Source organism: Kogia breviceps, chromosome 2, assembly GCF_026419965.1.
Source record: "Kogia breviceps isolate mKogBre1 chromosome 2, mKogBre1 haplotype 1, whole genome shotgun sequence".
NCBI lineage: Eukaryota > Metazoa > Chordata > Mammalia > Artiodactyla > Physeteridae > Kogia > Kogia breviceps.
Window position 1 is genome coordinate 158,028,414 of NC_081311.1, and position 22,907 is coordinate 158,051,320.

Sequence of the window (22,907 nt, forward strand, 5' to 3'; positions counted from 1 at the left end):
GCGTGATTGCAGTCAAAATCAACTACAAGGCAAAGAGCCTAGTGTGCTCTTTCAACTTAATTTTAATGACCCCACCCCAACTTTTTTTTTTCATTCAACCAACAAATATTTATTATGCCCTTATTAGGTAGATGATAAACATCAAAAGCCTTAAAAATGTACATTTTTTTGAACCTGTAATTTTATTTGTATTTTACTCTTTAAAAAATTGTAGTAAAAAATATATATATGACATAAAATTTACCATTTTGACCATTTCCAAGTGTGCAATTCACTTGCATTAAGTACGTTACCATTGTTATGCAACCATCACTACTATCCATCTCCAGAGCTTTTTTATCATCCCAAACTGAAACTGTGGATCCATTAAATAATAACTCTGCTTCTCCCAGCCCTGGTAACCACTGTCTTACTTTCTGTCTCTATGAATTTGACTATTCTGGGTACCCCATATAAGTTGAATCATACAATATTTGTTCTTTTAAGTCTGGCTTCTTTCACTTAGCATAATGTTTCCAAGGTTCATCCATGTTGAGGCATGTACTGGAATCTCATTCCTTTTTAAGGCTGAATAATAGTCTCCAACCTCTTTTATATGGAAAGTGGATATTAAAAAATAGAGAAGTTTTGAACTGGAACAGACCATAGAAATCATTCCTTCCAACCTCTCTGTCCCTTCTTTCTTTTCCTTTTTTATGTTTACAGAAATGAGGAAAACAAGTCCTTGAGAGCTTACACATGTGGCCAGGGTTTTACACCTGGTTGGTTAAAGGCCAGGCAGAGCCTAAGACCCAGCTCCCCTGTGGCCTAAACAAGGCTCTTTATACCACACACCCACGGTGGCCCACGTAGACCATAAAAGGCAAGTGTTAAATGAGTTGGTACGGAAAGTTAAGTGCTGCAAAAGTTCAAAAGAAAAGATAAAATGACTGAAAAACGTTACATGCAAGAGGAAATGTTCAAAATGGATTTGAGGATTAATACGATTAATTATAAGATTAACAATTATCAAAGCTATAAATAATATTCTGCTGGAAAAGTTTCTACAAGCCATACATCTTTCTTTTTGCCTTGAATTAGGCATTAAATTTGTATTTTAAAAACTATTTATTCTTTCCCAACACTTAAGATAGCTACACTGAATCTACTTCCATTTTTTTATATTTTATGTGATTTCAGGTTTCATTTGTGACACCTCGGTTGTATGCTAAGAACATCTCTTAGCATATAAAAGTTTAAGCATATAGTTGGAAGACAGCAGATAGAAAAGAGTTTCTATTTAGTGGAAGTGTTTCTCACTCTGGAGAAGAGGATAAAAGAGGGTCACTAACAAATTTAAAAGTATTTCTAAATGGAATATTTTTTCATACTTTTCAAATGCATTCTGGGAAGCCATTGAAATGTGTACTTTAGGCAAGTATTATGTAATGTGGAATACTTATTATGTAGGTCAACTTGCATTTTTTTTCCAGCATTTAATTTTTGTTACAAAAAAGACAATATAGTTGACCCTTAGCCGACCAAGGCCATTATTCTTAGTCGCAGCAGCTATAGCTTTCCCTGTTCTGCTCCTGAATAACTAGTGAGACACAGAGCTGACTGTTGCACCTGGTGTTCCCTTAAATTGTCAAATAAAAATTAATTGAGTGACATTGCCTGTCTTCAACCCAGATTTACTGGATCAATATCTCCAGGGGAAAAGTCTAAAAATCTGTATTTTTAATGAGTGTTTCAATTGATTCTTACTAATTTGGGACACGCTACTTTAGCACAAGCCCCCATTTACAAGCTACCAGAACAACATTTGAGGATAGAGGACTTCTTTGTGATCTATTGCTTTGAGCAGCAGCAGTGAGCAAAAATGCAGGTAACGGGCTTCCCTGGTGGCGCAGTGGTTGAGAATCCGCCTGCCGATGCAGGAGACACGGGTTCGTGCCCTGGTCCGGGAAGATCCCACATGCCGCGGAGCAACTAAGCCCGTGAGCCATGGCCGCTGAGCCTGTGCGTCTGGAGCCTGTGCTCCGCAACGGGAGAGGCCACAACAGTGAGAGGCCCGCATACCGAAAAAAAAAAAAAAAAAAAAAAAAAAAAAAAATGCAGGTAACGTGGTCCAGCAGTAACCTTACTAGAGCTATAGGGTGAGGTGGACTGATCGACCTAGAAGTGGGCGTGTTATGTCAACGCTATTTGAAGAATGGGAAGAAGGGAGGGAGAAATGTGAAGGTTAAATAGATGGATTTACATATCCCATATTTAATGTCTTCTCTAACAAAACCAAATTAAACTTACCAGTTTTGGCTATTTAATCAACAAAATTAATCAAGATAGGTCACCTCCAGATGTCAGAGCATAATATCAGATTCCGATCTGGTGCTCAAAAATGTGGTTCAGTTGCTAGTCATCCAGATACAGCTTTGGGTTTTTTTGTAAATGAATGTAGAATATATGTAGACTTTGATATAAATAAATATGGGCCCACATGCCTGATGGCACCTGGGTAATGCTGATAAAATACAAGTATAATAAACAATATGACAAAGATGAATTCTGTATTTACAAAGCTAAGAGAAAATTCATAAGCCAACATTTATTGAACACCCCTGAGGTATGCGCTAAGAGTCATAAGAAACCATGCACGTTTAAATCTCCTGCCAGACGAGGGCATAGGTAAGCAAACCAATGTACAGTGTGTTGGAGAGCTGGGATAGAGATTTGTCCTGCCTCCGGTCTCCTATGGTCCAGGTACCCAAGATGGAGGGTCAAGCATGGCTCCTGGAAGAGCCAACTCTCCACATACACACACACACACACACCCTTTAAAAAACTTTCTATCTAAATAGAAATACATACAGAAAAGTATGCAAGTCCTAAGGGTGTAGCTTGATGAATGTACACAAAGTCAACCCACCCATGTAACCATCACTCAGATCTAGAACATCCCCAGTGCCTAAAAGCCCCATCATTTACCCCCATCAATAATCCCTCCTCCTTCTCCAAGGGTAACCACCACTGCAACTTCTAACACCATAAGTTAGTTTTGCCTTTTTTTGAACTTCCACTAAATTAAATTGCTCCACGTATATTTTTTGTGTCTGACTTATTTCACTCAGCAGTATGTTTTTGTGAGATGCATCTACGTTGTTGCCTATAGCAATAATTCATTAATTCTCACTGCTGTATAGTATTTTCTTTTGCAAGTATGCCACAGTTTATTTCATTTTAGTGTTGATGGTCACTCGGGTTATTTCTAGTGTGAGGTTACTGCAACAAATTATGCTGATCATAAATATTCTTGTATATGTCTTTTAATGTATATGTGCAGGAATTTCTGTTGAGTACAAGTCTATAAGAGAAATTGCTAGGTCATAGGTTATGCTTATATTCAGCAAATTATAAACAATTTTCCAACATGGTTGTACCAATTTCATTCACACCAGCAATATGAGTCTCATTGCTCTACATCCTCATCAAACCTTGACATTTTCAGTCTTTTCTTTTAGCTATTCGGTTGGACACGCAGTGATACCCTGTTGCAACTTTTAAGTTGCATTTTCCTGATTATTAACAAATTACACTATCTTTCCATATATTTATTGGCCATTTGAACATCTTCTTTTATGAAGTATCTGTTCAAGTTTCTTGCCTTTGAACTGATTCTGAGAAGGTGAGTAGACATTAGGCATAAGGCAGGAGGAAGGTCATGTCAGCCAGAGGGAACAGCATGTGCAAATTAATGATCTGCCCAGAGCATGGAAGTAAATGGACAGATGGTGGGAAATCAGCCACTAAAATGCTAAACTTAATCAGAGACTATGAAGTGATGACAGCAACATCGCAGAGATCAAAGTGAAATAGCACTAAAGAAGTACAGACAGTCCCATGCTGTACTACTTAGTGGATTCTGAGAAATGTGTGATGATCAAATATCTGAAAGTTGAGCAAAGCTCATACACTGGAAGGACAATTCAGTTTCCGTTGACCTAAAAGGTAGTGTTTGTAAATGCCTGTTAATGCTTGTGGTACAGTTTTCCTTCTGGCCTAGGTAACCAGGTGGGTAGATGAGCTTCTCCTAGGGATGTCAGGGGAGGCTATTGTTAGCAAGTTGCACTTTAGCCATCGTTGGTTACTCCAGTTGAGCCCATTACATACTTTGTGTGGGCCCACTTCTGTTCCCCATCCTTTCTGGCAGCTTCCATTCTTTAAACTACTCCCTAAAGCAGCCCTAACCTGGAAGGGGAAGAGGAACAAGGTCTCTGTTTCCCCTACAATAGCAATGTGAGCTAATTTAGAGCCTTGGCCAGCCCCTCAGCATGTGCCCACCTAGGGAGAGTCCTGGCCAGCTGCACCCCTTTGAGAGAGGTCACCAAAAACACTTCTTGTAAAGCACCCAGGTATTTCATGGAAGTCGGACCTTCTTCCCCAACAGCAATAGCAGTCAGGCAGGGCCACCACACAGTAATTTCAAATTGCCAGTCTTCAGAGGATGAGTGACAGACTGAATCCTGTTTATGAATTGAGGGGATGGGGTGGAGTCATTGTCTAATGGGCAAAAATGTGGGTTCTGCAAAAGTAGTAGGTTACCTGCAGGAAGAAATGAATGTCAACAGAAATGCTTTGACCTACTTGCCTATTCATTAGTGAGCAGTTCTGTTTTGTTGAGGGCCCTTACCTATGTTGTCACATTTCTGTCACCATGAGCAGCACAGGGGCATGGCCAGGTTCTGGCACAAGCAGGCTCATCACACAAAAACAGACACCCTTGGCTCTAGAATCTCCACAAATTTCCCAACAAAGTATCCCCCTTGACAGAATAGTGACCCTCCTGAGCCATCTGTAGATGGTTTACCATGAAGCCAGAGTAGTCTTCAGCCTCCGGGAGCCAAAGTTTCCACCCAGACACCCAGAAACTGAAGCAATCAGATCTGGCCTGCATAAAGGAACTTTTTTTCTGGGTCATTCAAAGAATTACAAGTAGTTTCCAGCCTTTTAGATTTAATGGAGTAGTAAATTTTCAGAAAAGATTTCAGTGACCCCTATAAAGTTGCCGACTTCTTATTTTTCAAGTAAGGACTGTGATTGTGGGTTCTGTGAAGTTGTATTTAATAGTCATAGCTGTCATTTGTCATCTACTATATGCAAGGCTCTGTGCTTGGTACTTTTCCAGAAATACCTCTTTTGATCTTCACAATGTCCCTGCAAGATATGTATTATCTTCATATTACAGATGAAGAGAGAGGCTCAGAGAGGGTAGGTAAATTACCTGATGCCACACAGCTCTTTGATGGCAGAGCCCTGGTTTTCAACCCACGTCTATCTGATTCCGAAGCCTATGTCTTTCCCATTTTACTGTTTATCATGTCTGAAATATGTGTATATTATTCAGATATGATTTTTAATATCTGGTGTTCTGATGAGATGATAAGATGGTCAGAAATTAAAATTGAGTTTTGTCTTTGTAGAGAGATTTGGGCTTCCAGGAAAAGTCTTAAAAGCTTTTTTTTTTTTTCTAATTGGCCTACTTCAGTTTACTCAGTGTTTCTCTAACAGATGTGAAAATCCCATAAAAGCTAAGGAGACTGTTTCTGACATTGTGACATGATCTTACGTAAACATGTAGATATACATTTGGCCTGAGATGGTGAGGAATGTAACTTCTTTAAACCTGTTCTGCTCAAATGTGACTTGAAATGGGTTGTCACAAAATAAGGCTTATAAGAGTATTTCAGTGTTCACTGATCATTAATGATTTGGCTGTTAAAGTGAGTAGCTCCTAGTGGAAAAGATTGTCTTACAGAATTAAACTTATTGACCACATAAACAGGAAAGAGCACCCTACCCCAATTCACTGTTTGGCCAGAAAAAAGAAGACAAAGGAATAGATTGGGTTGGCATTTGCTAAGATTATCAAGGTCTCTTTGGGTTAAATTGTATTCTCTCTAAATTTGTACATGAAGCCCTAACTCTCCACTACCTCATAATGTGACTGTATTTGGAGATAGGGCCTTTAACTTAACTCAGTTCAAGGTTAAGTGAGGTCATATGGGTGGGCCCTAATCCAATCTGAATGGAGTCTTTATAAAAGAGGGAGAGACGCCCACGGATGCTCGTCCACAGAGGAAAGTCTGTCTGCAAGCCAAGGAGAAACCAACCCTGCGGACACCTTGGTCTTAGACTTCCAGTCTCCAGAGCTGTGAGAAAATAAATTTGTTGTTTAAGCCATCCATACTGTGGCACTTAGTTATGGCAGCCCTAGCAAACAAATAACAAGAGGAATTAGATATTCGGCATGAGCTGACCCCCTCCCCGCCCCTCATGCCAAGACAGCCAGTTAAGAGGGATATCAGTAGAACATAGATGAGCTTTTACTATCCAGCAAAGATGGTTTACACTGAGACTGAGAATCAGCTAGGGAAAGGTTTTCCGGAGAGCAGAAGGAAAGTGAGTATCAAATAGTGATTTGGGGGACTTCCTTGGTGGTGCAGTGGTTGAGAGTCCACCGGACACAGGTTTGTGCCCCGGTCCGGGAAGATCCCACATGCCGCGGAGCGGCTGGGCCCGTGAGCCATGGCCGCTGAGCCTGCGCGTCTGGAGCCTGTGCTCCGCAACGGGAGAGGCCACAACAGTGAGAGGCCTGCGTACCACAAAAAAAAAAATAGTGATTTTTTTAATAATCAAACTACTGACAGCCATCAGGGAGGTGTGTGTGTTTCTCTCCTTTTTGCTATGTAATATACCTTATAATAATAATATTCTTGTGATTATTTATTCAGTGATTGCTCATTTCTTCCCTTAGTTAACAGCTAACAATTTATGAAAGGATTTTATTGGCTAGAGCACTGGCTAACAGTGTGCTCTAGTCAATAAAACTGGGTTTCTGCCGGTTCACCTGGGCTTGAATCTTGTCCCAGCCACTTCCTAGCTGTGTGATTTTGGGCAAATTATTTACCCTCCTGTGCTTCAGTTTCTTTATCAGTAAAATAGAGATAATAGTACCTCCTCCATAGGGTTGTGTGAGAATTAAACGAATTAACATATGTAAAAACATATGTAAAGTGCTTGGAAGGATGCCTGCTATATAGTAAGTACCTAATAAACGTTAGCGATTATTATTTTAACTTGGGCTTTTTCTCTGCATATGAGTAACTGTTAGCACATGGTTTCACCAAGATATCTGGCCACCAGGTGCCAGCCCCCTTGAAATTACCAGCATAGTATTAAAGATGAATGAACAGCCTGAAGAACAGTAGCTATTAAATCTCAGTGTTTAGCATCATCTTGGAGGCTGACAAAACTACAGATTCCTGGACCCTGTCCCCAGCGATTCTGATTCACTAAGTTGGGATGGAGCCCCAGAAATCTGTCTTTTTAATAGGCTCCTTAGGTAATTCTAACACGTGGTTGCCAGAATACCCATTAAATACGAATCCAAAGGAATTTCTTCTATATTCAAAGCTATTAAATTATGGTAAATGTCATAACTTACTAATCATGAATCCATAATAATTTTCATTTAAAGTATTTGAAATATTTAAATAAAGCCAACTTAGGTCAGTAATGCATATATAAACTCTTTTTAAAAATTTATTTATTTTTATTTATTATTATTTTTGGCTGTGCTGGATCTTCACTGCTGTGCGCGGCTTTCTCTAGTTGCACGGAGCATGGGCGTCTCATTGCTGTGTCTTCTCTCGTTGCGGAGCACGGGCTCTAGAGCACATGGGTGTCAGTAGATGTGGCATGTGGGCGTCAGTAGATGTGGCACGTGGGCTCTAGAGTGCAGGCTCAGTAGTTGTGGCCCACGGGCTTAGTTACCCCCCCACATGTGGGATCTTCCTGGACTAGGGCTCAAACCCGTGTCCCCTGCATTGGCAGAAGGATTCTTAACCACTGCACCACCAGGGAAGCCCAATAACGCATATATAAACTTGCTTTTAAAAATCATCTGAATGATAATATCCATGAGTGTTAATACAAGCTATTAATAAACTCGAAGAAATTCTGTATTGGATGTAGCCCTCAGTTTCTCTCAAGTTGAATCCTTCAAAGTGAGGGCAAATTGTCCATTATGCCCCTGAGTGTGTGGCCTGGCTGAGTGAATTGAATTGAGGACAGATGGAGAGAGAGATATGGAAGCAGCTTACAGAGATAAGCACAGAGGACCCTGGCTCATTCATTTGGAGGAAATAGTCCATTCAGCTAGAAAGTAGCAGGCTAGCTATGCAAATTAGTTAGAAAGTCTTGCATGTACATGATGATAGCTATGAGAGATTTTTTTTTTAGGGGGTTAGGACCCTGGAGCTAAAGAAGTTCTGGGTTCTATACAATGGTTCTATAGGATGGCTGGAGAAAACCTAGTCCTAAGCTGAAACTGCGGTTCAGCCTGGAGCTTGACAAGACACCATAGTGTTTTCTAGGTTCAGAATACAAGGTGATTAAGGTTGAGTGCCGGGATAACTTTGGAACTGAAAAATCTGATTTACTGTGTTATGATGAATTCTTAAAATCTGTGTACCTGTTAATTACAGGACTAAAGTTTAGAGCTGCTATTTTTTCCCCCATTGGTCAAGTTGCTGTGCTCAGGTGAAGTGAGAATGGTCATTATTGAGGAAATAAAGGTCAGAAACTCCAGATCTCTGGGCAGCTGTATAGAAACTTATCAGGACTAAGTTGGTGAATTTTCCGTGTCAGGAGAAGGGTGGTGGTGGTGCCTGGAGATTGTAGCCTGTGTGAGTAACTCACCTGAGTGTTCTGAGGGCATCATAGGGAGAGATTCTTGGTTATCCAATGGTGTGGTGGTACGGTGTTTCTTTTACCAAAAAAAAAAAAATTGACTTTAACAAAGTTGAGTAAAATAGACAATACTGGTATTGTTAATTTAGAAAGTTTTCAAACTGGACTCCTTAAAATCTTCATGCTGCTTTTAAGATAAAAAGCTGCTTAGGTACTGTTAGTTCATTGATTCTTTTTCCTTTACTTACAATAACCTCATAACATGTAGCAAGATATCAAAATAATCAAAGTTATTGAATTTATACACTTAGAGCTTCTGTATTCTACTGATATATATGTACCCATGTGTGTATACATTATATATAACTTATAGTTTAGAGCATACAGATACCATAAATTGTTTTGTTTCTAAGTCAAACTGCCTCAGCTGTATTAATATAACCGTTTTTCTTAATGTTGAGGTTTAAGTCAACCAAAGTGAATTTTTTTAACATATTATTCAATCCTTGGGGGGAAAAGGCATTTAGGTAAGCAGGTGTTTTTGTTTAATTTTTAACTATCATCTCTACTACCTGATGTTTGTGTTGTCAGTATAGTACCACTTTGTTTGGACAGTTATCTCCAGGAATTGAGGAATTCTTGTCCTTTGTGCTTAATTGTTCCAAGATATTTTAAAATATCATTTCTTATTAGAAAAGCAGTATATATTTATTGTAGAATATTTGAAAATTATAGAAAAGCATAATGAAAAAAATCCCCCACAATTCTAGTACCCAGTGATAATTACCATTAAACATCTGTTTATCATTAAAACATCACCTACTAGCCTTTCAAACTCTCTCTCTATGTATAAACAGAGTGCATGTGTGTATAAACACAAATTAGGATCATACTATGATACTATAGATACACTTAATATTATAACATTAACATATATCCCTATTAAATATTCTTCAAAAATATTATTTTAAGAACTACATTGTAGTCTATCTTACATTGCACCAATGTTTAAGATTATTTTTAACTTTTTTGCTACTGTCAATAGTACTAATCCTTATTCTGTGGAAATATTTTTTTTTTTTTTTTTTTTTTTTTTTTGGTGATACGCGGGCCTCTCACTGTCGTGGCCCCTCCCGCTGAGGAGCGCAGGCTCCGGACGCGCAGGCCCAGCGTCCATGGCTCACGGGCCCAGCCGCTCCACGGCATGTGGGATCCTCCCGGACCGGGGCACGAACCCGTGACCCCTGCATCGGCAGGCGGACTCTCAACCACTGCGCCACCAGGGAAGCCCTCTGTGGAAATATTTTAACACAGCTGTGACTTAACACAAAATAGGGCCAGACTGGAGTTACTGGCTAAAGGTAATAACATTTCTAAGGATCTTGATACATTTTTCTCAAATTGCCCTGTGGAAACCCACTTGTTTGCACGCCCATTAGCAGAGTATCAGCCAGCACCTGTTTCACCACACCTGCAAGAATGAAAATTAACTTTAAAAACAGTTTGGCCCATCTAATAGTGAAGTAGGATGTCTCATTGTTTTTATTCTCTTTCCTTTTCTTACTATTGAGGTTGGACATATTTTCTTAGGGTGGTTGACCCATAATCTTAAGAAAATAGCATATATTTTTTGAAGCAGGCCTGATTCAGACAAAACGGCTATGACAATTCACAATGAACTCCATTGCATTGACATCTTCATTGTTGTACTAATTCTCAGTCTCCTAGAGTCCATTAATGGAACTTCTTTTTTTTTTTTTTTTTTAAACAAGTAGAGTATTTGTTATGATAATAAAGAGCATGAGCTTCTGTATGAGCCCGGCCGGTTAGTCTTGTGTAACCCTAAACAAGTTGCTTAACTTCTCTAAGCTTCAGTTTCCTTGACTGTAAAGCAGGGCTGATAATCCTCACAATAATTCTCACAATACTGAGATAGGAATTATTAAAGCATTCAATAAAATGCAGCTACTCTTGAAACTGAGAAATGGTTCTCTCCTAATTACCTGATAGGTATGTCAAGGTGTGGTAGCATGCCTCTTAGAAGCCAGAACTTTTCAAGTCCCAACAAGTTGCATGTTTGAATTCACTTTATTATTTAAACTTGCTAGAAGAGCAGCACAGCTAGTGGGACTTTTTTAATAGAAAAAAAAAAAAAAAAGGTGATTGGGAGATCACCTGGATTGCTGGCCCAGGTGTGACCTCAGAGTCCTGCAGGACACAAAGATGCTTGCTGGTGTGGTGCTTGGTACTTTAGAAAGTTGCCCCCAAACTGATGGGATAAACGGGCTTTCACTTCTTCCTTCTTCCCCCAAAGGGTGAAAGGAAGAGCACTACTTTAATAATGTTGTTGCTAAGCTTGTGTGCTCATTCCAAGGTCATTACGTGAACTTGGCTTTTCCTTTAAGTTAACATTGTGCTCGGGTATCCACCTGCCTATTGGTCTAGGGCTTTGTAATTATAATGTAGATTCTCATTCAAATTCTTTCTTTCACTGAGAATTCAGTTCTTTGCATAATGGATTTGAGACTGTAAATCTTTTGATCTTTAAAAATAAGTTTCAAAATTTAGATGATATCTAGTCTTCCACCCGGAGGATGCGACTGTGAGCTATAGCAGCTGTTCAGCCATGCTGACCGATTGACTGCCAGATGGGTTGTAAAGCAGTGCCGAGGCACCCTGACATCACTCTCTGAGCTGCTTTCTCTTTCACATTCTTGTACTTTTCCAGCTGACGGCCCGGAGGGTGGGTGCCGATTCCACCAGACGCTGCAACTGAAAAGCCAGGTTCAGAAATGTCAGGTATCCTCCGGGAGCTGCTCTGTGTCTCTGAGAGAGCTGCCAACATTGCCCGGGCGTGCAGGCAGCAGGAAGCCCTCTTCCAGCTGCTGATAGAAGAAAAGAAAGAGGGAGAAAAGAACAAGAAGTTTGCAGTTGATTTCAAGACCCTGGCTGATGTACTGGTACAGGAAGTTATAAAACAGAATATGGAGAACAAGGTAAGAAAGGTCCCAGCCAATGTAATTGCAAAATATTTGCCCCTGTGGTTTTTCCCCTCTATAGAATAGCATCCCTTCTCCTCGCCACCCCTGCCCATCCTCGTCCCCCCTACCCCCATTACTAACACCTTGGATTCTAATAAACAAATTGGGTTTTTCCCCTTGTTTTGACTACAATATTACCAAAATGTGTGCTGCAGAAAAAAATTTTAAATACAGAAAAATAAGAATCCTCTTAATCCTACCACTAGAGAAAACCACAGCTGTTTTGCTAAATATTGTTAGAATATTTTCCTTCTGTGTGTGTACATGGCGCATATAACTTATTTCAAAAGAAATGAGAACATACTGTTTTATAACTTTTTTAAAACTTGATGTATTAAGTCCCACCTTTTGACATAATCATTTATCTAATGGTTGCCTCAGTTATGGGCTCACAGAGTCCTGGAGACTTAAAGTCTCCCTTTATTTGAGTAGGAAAACATTGTTTATAACTAACAATGATTGTAATTCTAGGTCTTTTAAGCTGACTGGGGAAAATAAATTATATTCCTAAGTAGTAATAACAAACAATAACATTAGCAGACACTTATAAATGCTTACTGTGAGCCAGGTACTGTTCTAAGGGCTTTAAATATATTAATTTAATCATAACAATTTTATGAGGTAAGAACAATTATTTCATTGTAATGGATGAGAAAAGGGAGACACAGAGAGGTTAAATAACTTGCCTAAGGTTGCACAGCAAGTGAATGGCAGGGCTGGTTTTTGAACCCAGGCTGACCGAGTCTGTGCTCTTTGCAATACTGTATTGCCTTTTATATGGTACTCTAATAATTTCTTTCCTTTTAGGTTTGGGAGGATAAAATTTTATGTCGGAAAGCCCTATAAAATATTAGAATCGTTTCTATGAAATTCTCAAAATATTAGGAATCATTTAGAATCATTTAAGTGAATTCTTGACTGCAGGCAGGAAGAGAGAATAAATGACCCCTTGAAATTTCTACAAACTGTACTTTTTCATGTCCTATAATATCTGGCTCCAATAAACTAAAAAGGAAGCAAATTTATTTTTGTTACTGATCAAGAGCTGGGTGGAAGGGATGGTTGAGCAACTGGATTAGAAATGTATCAACGTTAAGTTCTGTGGGCTAATATTTGCCCCAGAGCATAACAAGTTCAGGCAGTTGTTCATTCATGAAGTATATGCCAGGACTTATGAACACATAAATGATATTCACTTTTGGCTTGTATAAAATAGTTTCATGACTCTCTTATACTGTAGCTTCAGAAAGGGTTTCTAGGTAGGTTGGGAGACTGGAGCTTCAGCCCTGGATGAATGGATGAATCGGCTCAGTGCCAGCCCGTGTTGATTTGCATTGTTCTTTTTTTTTTAAAACTTATTTATTTTATTTGTTAATTTTGGCTGCTTTGGGTCTTCGTTGCTGTGCACGGGCTTTCTCGAGTTGCGGTGAGCGGGGGCTACTCTTCATTGCGGTGCGTGGGCTTCTCATTGCAGTGGCTTCTCTTGTTGCGGAGGCTTCAGCAGTTGTGGCACACGGGCTCAGTAGTTGTGGCTTACGGGCTCCAAAGCGCAGGCTCAGCAGTTTTGGCACACAGGCTTAGCTCCTCCGCGGCAGGTGGGATCCTTCCAGACCAGGACTCGAACCCGTGTCCCCTGCATTTGCAGGCGGATTCTTAACCACTGTGCCACCAGGGAAGTCCCGACTTGCATTGTTCTTTAAAAAAGTTAAAAATAACACGTAGTTGTGGGCATTATTAAAGCTACTGGCCATCTGTGAATAACTGAGCTCAAATATTTGAAGCATTTCCTTTTATTGCCTGAGAACTGTACTCATATCATCATTCAGCACATATTTTGAGAGAAATTGTCTTTACTGCAGAGAAAATCAGAAGCAAAATGTGTCTGAAAGCTTCCTAGTCATACAGAGATGAGAGAAAAATTCCTATTTTTTTCAAATTTTATATTGGTGCATATCATTGGCAAATAAAATATTTCCCCTTTTTTGCTATATCACCTTCCTAGCCTGATGGCTAATGATACCTCCAACAGGTACAGAAAACACACCGAAAATGAAAACAAAGTCAAATGTTATCCTCTGATACCTTTTATCCAGTCTCAAGTAATCATCTCAGGTACTTGGTCAATAACATTACCTTGTATAAGCTACTTAGGTACTGTTTAGGAGCAACAGTTAAAACATCTCCTTTGTAAACATTCTAGCTCTGTGGCCCTTAATTAGAAGGATGAAGTTTCTAGAAGTACTTCTGCAGACTCAACAGAACATAAGGAAACCAGACTTCTACCATGATTTGGACTTTCTAAAGGGGCAAAGGAGCAGGAAAATATTAGAAAACTAAGTACTGAACCAAGCTGACTTCACTTTTTATACTTGTTATACTTGGATTGATTTCTGGAATTGTAAATTTCAGATCTAATTGTGCTATTTAATTTGAAGTATAAAATGAAAATCTGTTCAGAATTGAACATAAATGTGGGATTTTTTTTTTCTTTATTGTTGTATTTTTGTCATACTCTGAATCATTCAGTTTCCAGGCTTGGGAAAAAAAATTTTTGGAGAAGAATCCAATGAGTTTACAAATGATTTGGGTAAGTATAAAAATCTTAATGTATTTTTATAACTTAATTATCATATGTTTTTTAAAAAAATATTTATTTTATTTTTGGCTGCTTTGGGTCTTCGTTGCTGTGCACAGGCTTTCTCTAGTTGCAGCAATCAAGGGCTACTCTTCGTTGTAGCACGCGGGCTTCTCATGTGGTGGCTTCTCTTATTGCGAAGCATGGGCTCTAGGCGCGCGAGCTTCAGTAGTTGTGGCTCGCGGGCTCTAGAGCACAGGCTCAGTAGTTGTGGTGCATGGGCTTAGTTGCTCCACGGCATGTGGGATCTTCCCAGACCAGTGCTTGAACCTGTGTCCCCTGCATTGGCAGGCAGATTCTTAACCACTGCGCCATCAGGGAAGCCCTATCATATGGTATTTTTATTTTCAATTTACATCATGAAGTAAATGGATGTTTGGAGGCCTTTCATGTAAATAACATATTTGAATGTTAAGCTTCATTCAATACTTCAGAATATCATGCCATTTAAGATAGGGAGATGTGGCATCTTAGGATTATTTAGCACGTCCACATGTATTAGTCTAGATATAAATCTGTAGCATTTGAATAATGTATGATTTAACCTTTGGGAAAGTTGCATGGCCCTTTGGGAATCTGATGGAAGTTATAGATGCCCCCAGAAAGATGCACATCTACACAGTTTTCCAGACAATTTCAGGTCCAAGTAAACCCATTTGTGGACCTCCTTGGGAGTCCATAGACCTTGGCTGAGAATGTAGAGGAGGCCCTGTCCCTGAAATCACCTCATGGCTTCTCTGGTCTTAGAACCTCTGTAAAGGGAGTTGGACAACCAAAAAGGTTCCTTTTACCACCAAGTTTTAACTCTTATTTAATTAGTTTCCTGTGGACCAGATTCTCCTTTGATGGACCACCATGTTCCCTTGTGATAGAGAGGAAAATATCAAAATCGCTGATCCTTTTTAGAGAAACAAACTGTTTTTAGTTTGTCTGGGTTTTTGTTTGTTTAATGGTAGAAGATTAAAGTAGTGAACTTTAAACACTGATCATGTGACAAATAGTTAAACATCTAGAGTCATGTTTACAAAGAAAACTAATTTCTGGATTAACTCTGGAGAAAAATTTGTCTCCTTCATGGGCAGTGTATTAAAATGTACTTAATTCTATGACACTCAATAAGAAGAAAGAAAAATCTCATTTAAACTTAAGATTAAAAAAAAACACCTGTACAGGAATAAAGACACAGTTGTAGAGAACGGACTTGAGGACATGGAGAGGGGGAAGGGTAAGCTGGGATGAAGTGAGAGAGTAACATTGACATATATACACTACCAAATGTAAAATAGATGGCTAGTGGGAAGCAGCTGCATAACACAGGGAGATCATCAGCTCGGTGCTTGGTGACCACCTAGAGGGGTGGGATAGGGAGGGTGGGAGGGAGACACAAGAGGGAGGGGATTTGGGGATATATGTATAAAGCAATTATACTCCAATAAAGGTGTTTAAAAAAAACACCTGTGACTAACCCGTAAGAAATCCTACACTTAAAATCCTGTTTGACTACTTCATAAACAGTTATTTTAATATTTCATTTACATATCTAGAATTATAGGGACAAAAAGGCATTCCACTTACATTTTCCTTAGAACTGAAGGAGAGACTGGGTTTTGCAGAGAACCATGGCGAAGGGGCGGGGCTGGTGGATGAGGTGAGGTGAGACAGTGGAAGTTCAAAGGAAGGAGTTTGGATTTTCCTCTAAGCATGATCGGAATTCAGTGGCAGATTTTAAGCAAAGGAGTAATGTGATATGATTTGCTCCCTTGAATGATCCCATGACTTTTACTGAGTCTAGTGTAGGTGCTCAGCAAGTGGCAGTGATTAGCATTATTTTTCTCCAACTTTAACAGTCTCATTTAATTGAATTGAACTACATGTAATTGACTGTTTCTTGCTATTTCAGAATCATCATTGTAATAGACTCACACTGTGCTTCCCAAACTCTAAGTATCACATGAATCAGCTGGGGATCTTGTTAGAACTCAGTAGGTCTGGGATGGGGACTGCAGTTCTGAATTTCTAACAAGTTCTCAGGTGATGCAAATGCTGCTGTTCTTGGAATGGCTAGGTTAGCTAGGTGTATTTGTCTATATACCACAAAATCTCCAAAGTGCCATGTTTTCTTAATTTTAAAAAAATTTATATTCTGCATTGCTGTGACTTTCTGTTGCTATTAACTTGCCTGTTTTTGCCAGCCTCTTTTCTTACTTTTGCGGGGTTTAGAAACCAGATTAAGCAAGGGTCTAAGAAGTGTCTTTAAAGTGATGGTAAAGCACCTGGACTCGGTAACTTGGAATTTCAATTGCAGAAGCAGCTTTGCTTACATCCTGATTTCCAGTGGTTTCACAGAGAGCTATTCTATGTATATCATTTAGAGTCCTACAGCTTTACCACATTTAAAGATTAATGTACTTCATCTTATGTTACTTTACTGAGCATAAACAATTTAGGGAGGTAGAAGCCCTTCTTTGTACTGATAAGAATTCCATTCTTTTCGACAACATATTCAAATGTGAATAGCGTGACCCACAGTATATTAAAAGTCAAAAGGCAAAAAATATAAAAGATTGATTATCAAGGACTCAGGGTTCTTAACTGGTCCATGAGCTCCCTTAAACTAGATACAAAAAACTGTGTGCATGTGCCCATGTGGACATTTTTCTGGAGAGTAGGTCCTTTGACACCTGGAATTCATTCCTCACTGTTAGGTGCATGACTGACCACTGAGCAGCTATGACTTTGAAGGCCACTGGGTGATTCTGGCAATCAGCCAGGTTAGGAAACACTGGTATGGATATATTGCCCTCACCTAGTCTGAGGTGCCCTGACAGTTTTTGTTTCTTCCCACCCTTCTGTTGTTCTTTCTCCCCTGAAACTTGAGATGTAATGGTCTTTAGTTTGTCTTTACTCTAGGGGAAAAGATTATCATGAGACTGTGTCCAACAGAGGAGGAAACAGTAGATCTTCTCAACAAAGTCCTTAATGGTAACAAGTTGGCATCTGAAGCATTAGCCAAGGTTGTACATCAGGACGTTGTCTTTAGTGACCCAGCTCTGGATGCAATAGAGATCAACATTCCACAGGACACTTTGGGAGTTTGGGTGGATCCTATAGGTAAGTAGAGAGAGTGTTTGCTTTTGTTTATTTGCTTTTGTTAGTAATCCTTTTTTTTTTTTTTTTTTTTTGGCGGGGGTTGGTTAGAAAAATAAAAATTGAGGGTATGGCTTAACTCTCCTAGGAGTTTTAAAATTTTTGAATTTTTAAAATGATAAATGACTTTCACTGCCGTGGCCCGGGATCCATCCCTGGTCAGGGAACTGAGATCCCACAAGCTGTGTGGTACAGCCAAAAAAAAGATAAACGAAGAGCTGAGGTGTGTGTTATATACATATATCTATAACATATGTGTGTATGTACACACATACACACACAGGCACATATACAAAGCTGAATTAACTCATTTTTGAAAGACCTCAGAGACCAGACTGCTAAATCTAAGAGAAGAATGAAGTGATAGCAGCTATAACTAATTGAGCACACATGCCATTTTAAGAACATTCAGCACCAGCGGGTTATTGCCATCTGGGAATACTGTCCAGCTTATCAGATTTTTTTTAAAAAAAAAATCAAAATCTAGGTTTTTATGTGAGATCTCACAATTTAACCACTGGCTACTAATTCAGTTAAACAAGCAAACAATCAAAACCAGTATACAGGCCAAGCAAAACACAGCTGAATGTGACTCTTAGCAGTCAGTTTGTGAGTCCTGTGTAAAGCCTCACCATTAATTTTGTGGTCATGATTATGGTAGAACCATAATGTATAGCTCATTGTTTAAAAAGTGTAGGCCTGGGGCTTCCCTGGTGGTGCAGTGGTTGAGAGTCCGCCTGCTGATGCAGGGGACGCCGGTTCGTGCCCCAGTCCAGGAAGATCCCACATGCCGCGGAGCGGCTGGGCCCGTGAGCCATGGCCACTGAGCCTGCGCGTCCGGAGCCTGTGCTCCGCAACCGGAGAGGCCACAATAGTGAGAGGCCCGCGTACCACAAAAAAAAAAAAAAAAAAAAAAAAAAAAAAAAAGTGTAGGCCTCTCTCAATGATGCTATTAATATAATGCCCTAGGTATTAATCTTCGGAAGTCCCCCTTTTCCCCCCAGCCTTCCTGGCATATTCTACCCAGTACAACTGCGACCAATCATGCTGAACAGGCAAACTCCCCCCACCCTCCCCATCCTACAAGCACATTAATAATGACGGAAATGTCTTTAGTCATCAGAGAATTAGAGAATATTCAGCCTATGGATTGTATATGCAAACTAAGAATGTTTTCCAGAATCTTTTATTGCTTGAAGGTAAATCAGACTCAGTTAAGGTTTTTGAGGGACAGAAACCTTGTTTTCTTGTTCTATCCTGAATTGATTCTGTTAGCTAGCTCTCTGGATCCTGTGCCTGGCACATCCTTAGCTGGGCATTAACTCATTAGATGTTGGCAGTCAGCTGCTGGCATGTACAGTCTTTTAAGAAGAAACCTAGCTACTTGGCTTCTTTTTCTCAGGAGTGCCATCAATGTCTTCCTCTTGTACTACCATCATTGTCTCCTTCCTCCTAATTTGAGGGACAAAAACAAACAAACAAACAAACAAACAAAAAGGTAATTCCACCCCTGACAGATTCCTGGAAGGAGGCTTTTCCATCCACTTTGGACTTGTCCTCTGATTAGTAAGAGCTCTAAGGAATCCCCTTGGTTATCCTGAGCTGTTAGCTTTTAAATGATTTTGACATGTGATGGATATTTGAGTACTTGTTATCTGCAAGGTGCTGTGCTAGCTGTCATAGGAACTATAGACATGTCCTTTCTCTCCAAGACTATATAGTTGGGAAAATGAAACACAAGCAGCTTAAAAGTGAAGTACAAGAGGTCAAAAAATAATTCAATATAAGTGGCACCCAAAGGTAAAAACTGATTGGTTACTATCTTAGTCAGTTTGGGCTGCTATAACAAGATACCATGGACTAGGTAGCTTTTTTTTTTTTTTTTTTTTTTTTGTGGTACGCGGGCCTCTCACTGTTGTGGCCTCTCCCGTTGTGGAGCGCAGGCTCCGGACGCGCAGGCTCAGCGGCCATGGCTCACGGGCCCAGCCGCTCCGCGGCATGTGGGATCTTCCCGGACCAGGGCACGAACCCGTATCCCCTGCATCGGCAGGCGGATTCTCAACCACTGCGCCACCAGGGAAGCCCTAGGTAGCTTTTAAACAACAGAAATTTATTTCTCCCAGTTCCAGAGGCTGGGAAGTCCAATATCAAGGTGCCAGCATGACTAGGTGAGGTCCTTCTTCCTGATTCATAATTGGTACTTTTTCACTGTGTCCTCACATTCCGGAAGAGACTAAAGATCTCTCTGGAGCCTCTTTTGTAAGACACTAATTCCATTCATGAGGGTTCCACATTGAGGACTTAAGTACCTTCCAAAGGCCCCACTTACTAATACCATCAACTTTTGGGGGTAAGAATTTTAAGAGGACATAAACATTCAGACCATAGCAGTTACCAAATTAGAAGAGAGAAATGATATAGTACAGGGTTTGTAGATGTATTCCTCATCGTCTTCTAAATAATCATTTCAAATAATCCTAATTTGCAAATCCCAAATTTGCTTCATTTTTCAGATTCAACTTATCAGTATATAAAAGGTTCTGCTGACATTAAATCCAACCAAGGAATCTTCCCCAGTGGACTTCAGTGTGTCACTATTTTAATTGGTGTCTATGACATACAGACAGGGGTGCCCCTGATGGGAGTCATCAACCAACCGTTTGTATCACAAGACCTAAACACCCTCAGGTAAAAGATGAAAATTTTTGGTATATTATGGTTTTTAGAATTTACAACCTCAGCTTTGCTTATTGTCGAGATGATCTCTCTGCGTGACATTCCCATGACTCAGTAGATTTGGTATTCCTACTAAAAATCTGCATGTTTGCATTAATGTTCTTTTTACTCTCAGCCCTGGGTCTTGCAGCAAAATGTGACAACGATCTAATGAAAAGCTGAGTAGGTATGGCCAGGGTTAGGACCTGGCTCTGGGGTGCTCTCCCAGTAGAACTGCCAGCATCACTTCCTTTTCTGCCTCCTCCCTCCTCAGGCTCCCCTGGACTCCTGTGCAGGGCACAGTTGCTCTGATCCGTGGCCCATGCTTGCTGGGCTCCAGGGCATGGCAGAGGCCAAGAAAAAACAGCTTTTCTCCTGTGATTTCAGTTTTTTATGGAAATAGATAATATTTTTTTCCACTTGTATAGAACTGCATATTTTTAAAAATAAATTTATTTGTTTTTTATTATTATTTTTTTTTGGCTGCGTTGGGTCTTCGTTGCTGCGTGCGGGCTTTCTCTGGTTGCAGTGAGCGGGCTTCTCATTGCGGTGGCTTCTCTTGTTGCGGAGCATGGGCTCTAGGTGCTCAGGCTCAGTAGTTTTGGCATGCAGGCTCAGTTTTGGCACGTGGGCTCGGTAGTTGTGGTGCGCGGGCTCAGTAGTTGTGGTGCGCAGGCTCAGTAGTTGTGGCGCTCAGGCTCAGTAGTTGTTGTGCATGGGCTTAGTTGCTCTGTGGCATGTGGGATCTTCCTGGACCAGGGCTCAAACCCGTGTCCCCTGCACTGGCAGGAGGATTCTTAACCACTGCATCACCAGGGAAGTCCTAGAACTACTTGTTTATGTTAAACTTTGACTTGCCTCAAGCAACTAAGAATTGTTTGTTCTTTAGTAGTCATAAACTACACTTATGGAATTTTGATAGTTTTCTTTTAACCCTGCCTTCTTCCAAACTGAAAGTGTTTGTTGTCTTTAAAGGGTCGTTAAGAAGTTAAAAATAAGTGGGACTGGATGCTGGCATAATCATGACCTAGAAATGGTTGACAAAGTAGTTAGTGGCACAGATCCTAGAGTGAGACTTTCTGGGTTTGAATGCAGATTCTACCAGTGATTTACATTCTTACACTTACATACTCTAAGCCTCAGTTTCCATCTCTGTAAATAAACAATCCAGCATATATAGTAAGTTAAACATTGAGAAATGATAGGTGCTATTTTTGTTGTTGCCAAAAATAATGAGTCCGTCTTTCTTGGTATTAAAACCAAAGTGGAGCTAGTGAATTAGAGAATGAAAAGGCATTACCAACTGAAGAAAAACTTAAGGATTGTGAAAGATTTGCAGATTGAAAAGATTATTTATCTATTCATCCCCCCCCCCCATTAAACTTTAAATGCCAAAAGTGGCAGTGAAACTTTGCGGGACTTCTGGCCTCCAGGAACAGAGCAAATATTTTAGCATTGTCCTAGATGGGTGTGATAATACAGAAAAACTGAAAGCATTCCTAACCTGCAACCGCACAGGCAGCAACACGCACAGGGAGTAACTTTTAGAAATGAATTCGCTACTTGGTATCCATTTCTAAGCTTAAGGACCTTGCGACCCATTATGTTGTATATTTTTCATATCATCAAGTTGGGAAGCCATATGAGCAATGAAAAACGAATGGGGTAACTAACCTACGGCCACAAACTGAATGTTCTCTCCCACAGGTGGAAAGGACAGTGCTACTGGGGCCTTTCTTACATGGGGACCAATATCCATTCATTTCTGCCTCCCGTCTCTACAAGAAACAGCAGTGAAACGCAGAGCCAAGTGACCCAAAACCCCAGCTCTGAGGCAGAATGCTCCCACCCGTTCTCAGCTGTCATTAGTACAAGTGAAAAGGAGACCATCAAGGCCGCACTGTCACGTGTGTGTGGAGAGCGCATATTCCGGGCAGCTGGGGCTGGCTACAAGAGCCTCTGTGTTGTCCTGGGCCTTGTTGACATTTACATCTTCTCAGAAGATACCACGTTCAAGTGGGACTCTTGTGCCGCTCACGCCATCCTCAGGGCCATGGGTGGGGGAATGGTGGACTTAAAAGAGTGCTTGGAAAGAAACCCCAACTCGGGGCTTGACTTGCCACAGTTGGTGTACCACGTGGGAAACAGAGGCGCTGCTGGAGTGGACCAGTGGGCCAACAAGGGAGGACTAATCGCTTACAGATCAAAGAAGCAGCTGGAGACATTCCTGAGCCTCCTCCTCCGACACCTTGCCCCTGTGGATGCACATACATAGACGAGCTCCATCCTCAGGGACTCGAAACCCAACTGTGAACCTAGTTTCCAGAAGACAGCTTTGTCCTATTGACAGTCAAAGTTCACCTTCCTCTTTTGAGGAACATTTTTCCATTATGTGTTCATAATGTTAATGTCAATAAATGACTGATATTCGTGCCGCAGTTAAATGTGTGAGATTCTTTTTTTTTTTTTTTTTTTTTTCCGTGGTACGCGGGCCTCTCACTGTTGTGGCCTCTCCCGTTGCGGAGCACAGGCTCCGGACGCGCAGGCTCAGCGGCCATGGCTCACGCGCCCAGCCGCTCCGCGTCATGTGGGATCTTCCCGGACCGGGGCACGAACCCGCGTCCCCTGCATCGGCAGGC

The 22,907-nt window shown here is 40.5% G+C and overlaps 1 protein-coding gene across 4 annotated transcripts in view; it reads left to right on the top strand.

Moving 5' to 3' along the window:
• The window catches only part of INPP1 (inositol polyphosphate-1-phosphatase), a 34,911-nt gene extending 12,205 nt beyond the window's left edge, over positions 1-22,706 (top strand). For 3 of the 4 annotated variants that reach the window (XM_067026457.1, XM_059054671.2, XM_067026456.1), the window contains exons 2-6: positions 11,459-11,726; positions 14,298-14,358; positions 17,317-17,517; positions 20,067-20,241; positions 21,976-22,706. In XM_067026457.1, the coding sequence (XP_066882558.1) occupies positions 11,523-11,726; positions 14,298-14,358; positions 17,317-17,517; positions 20,067-20,241; positions 21,976-22,543 (1,209 nt within the window). In that variant the 5' untranslated portion in view covers positions 11,459-11,522 and the 3' untranslated portion in view covers positions 22,544-22,706. The remainder of the gene's footprint in view (positions 1-11,458; positions 11,727-14,297; positions 14,359-17,316; positions 17,518-20,066; positions 20,242-21,975) is intronic. The other variant, XM_067026458.1, reaches the window with a different exon arrangement.
• The last annotated feature ends 201 nt before the right edge of the window (positions 22,707-22,907 follow it).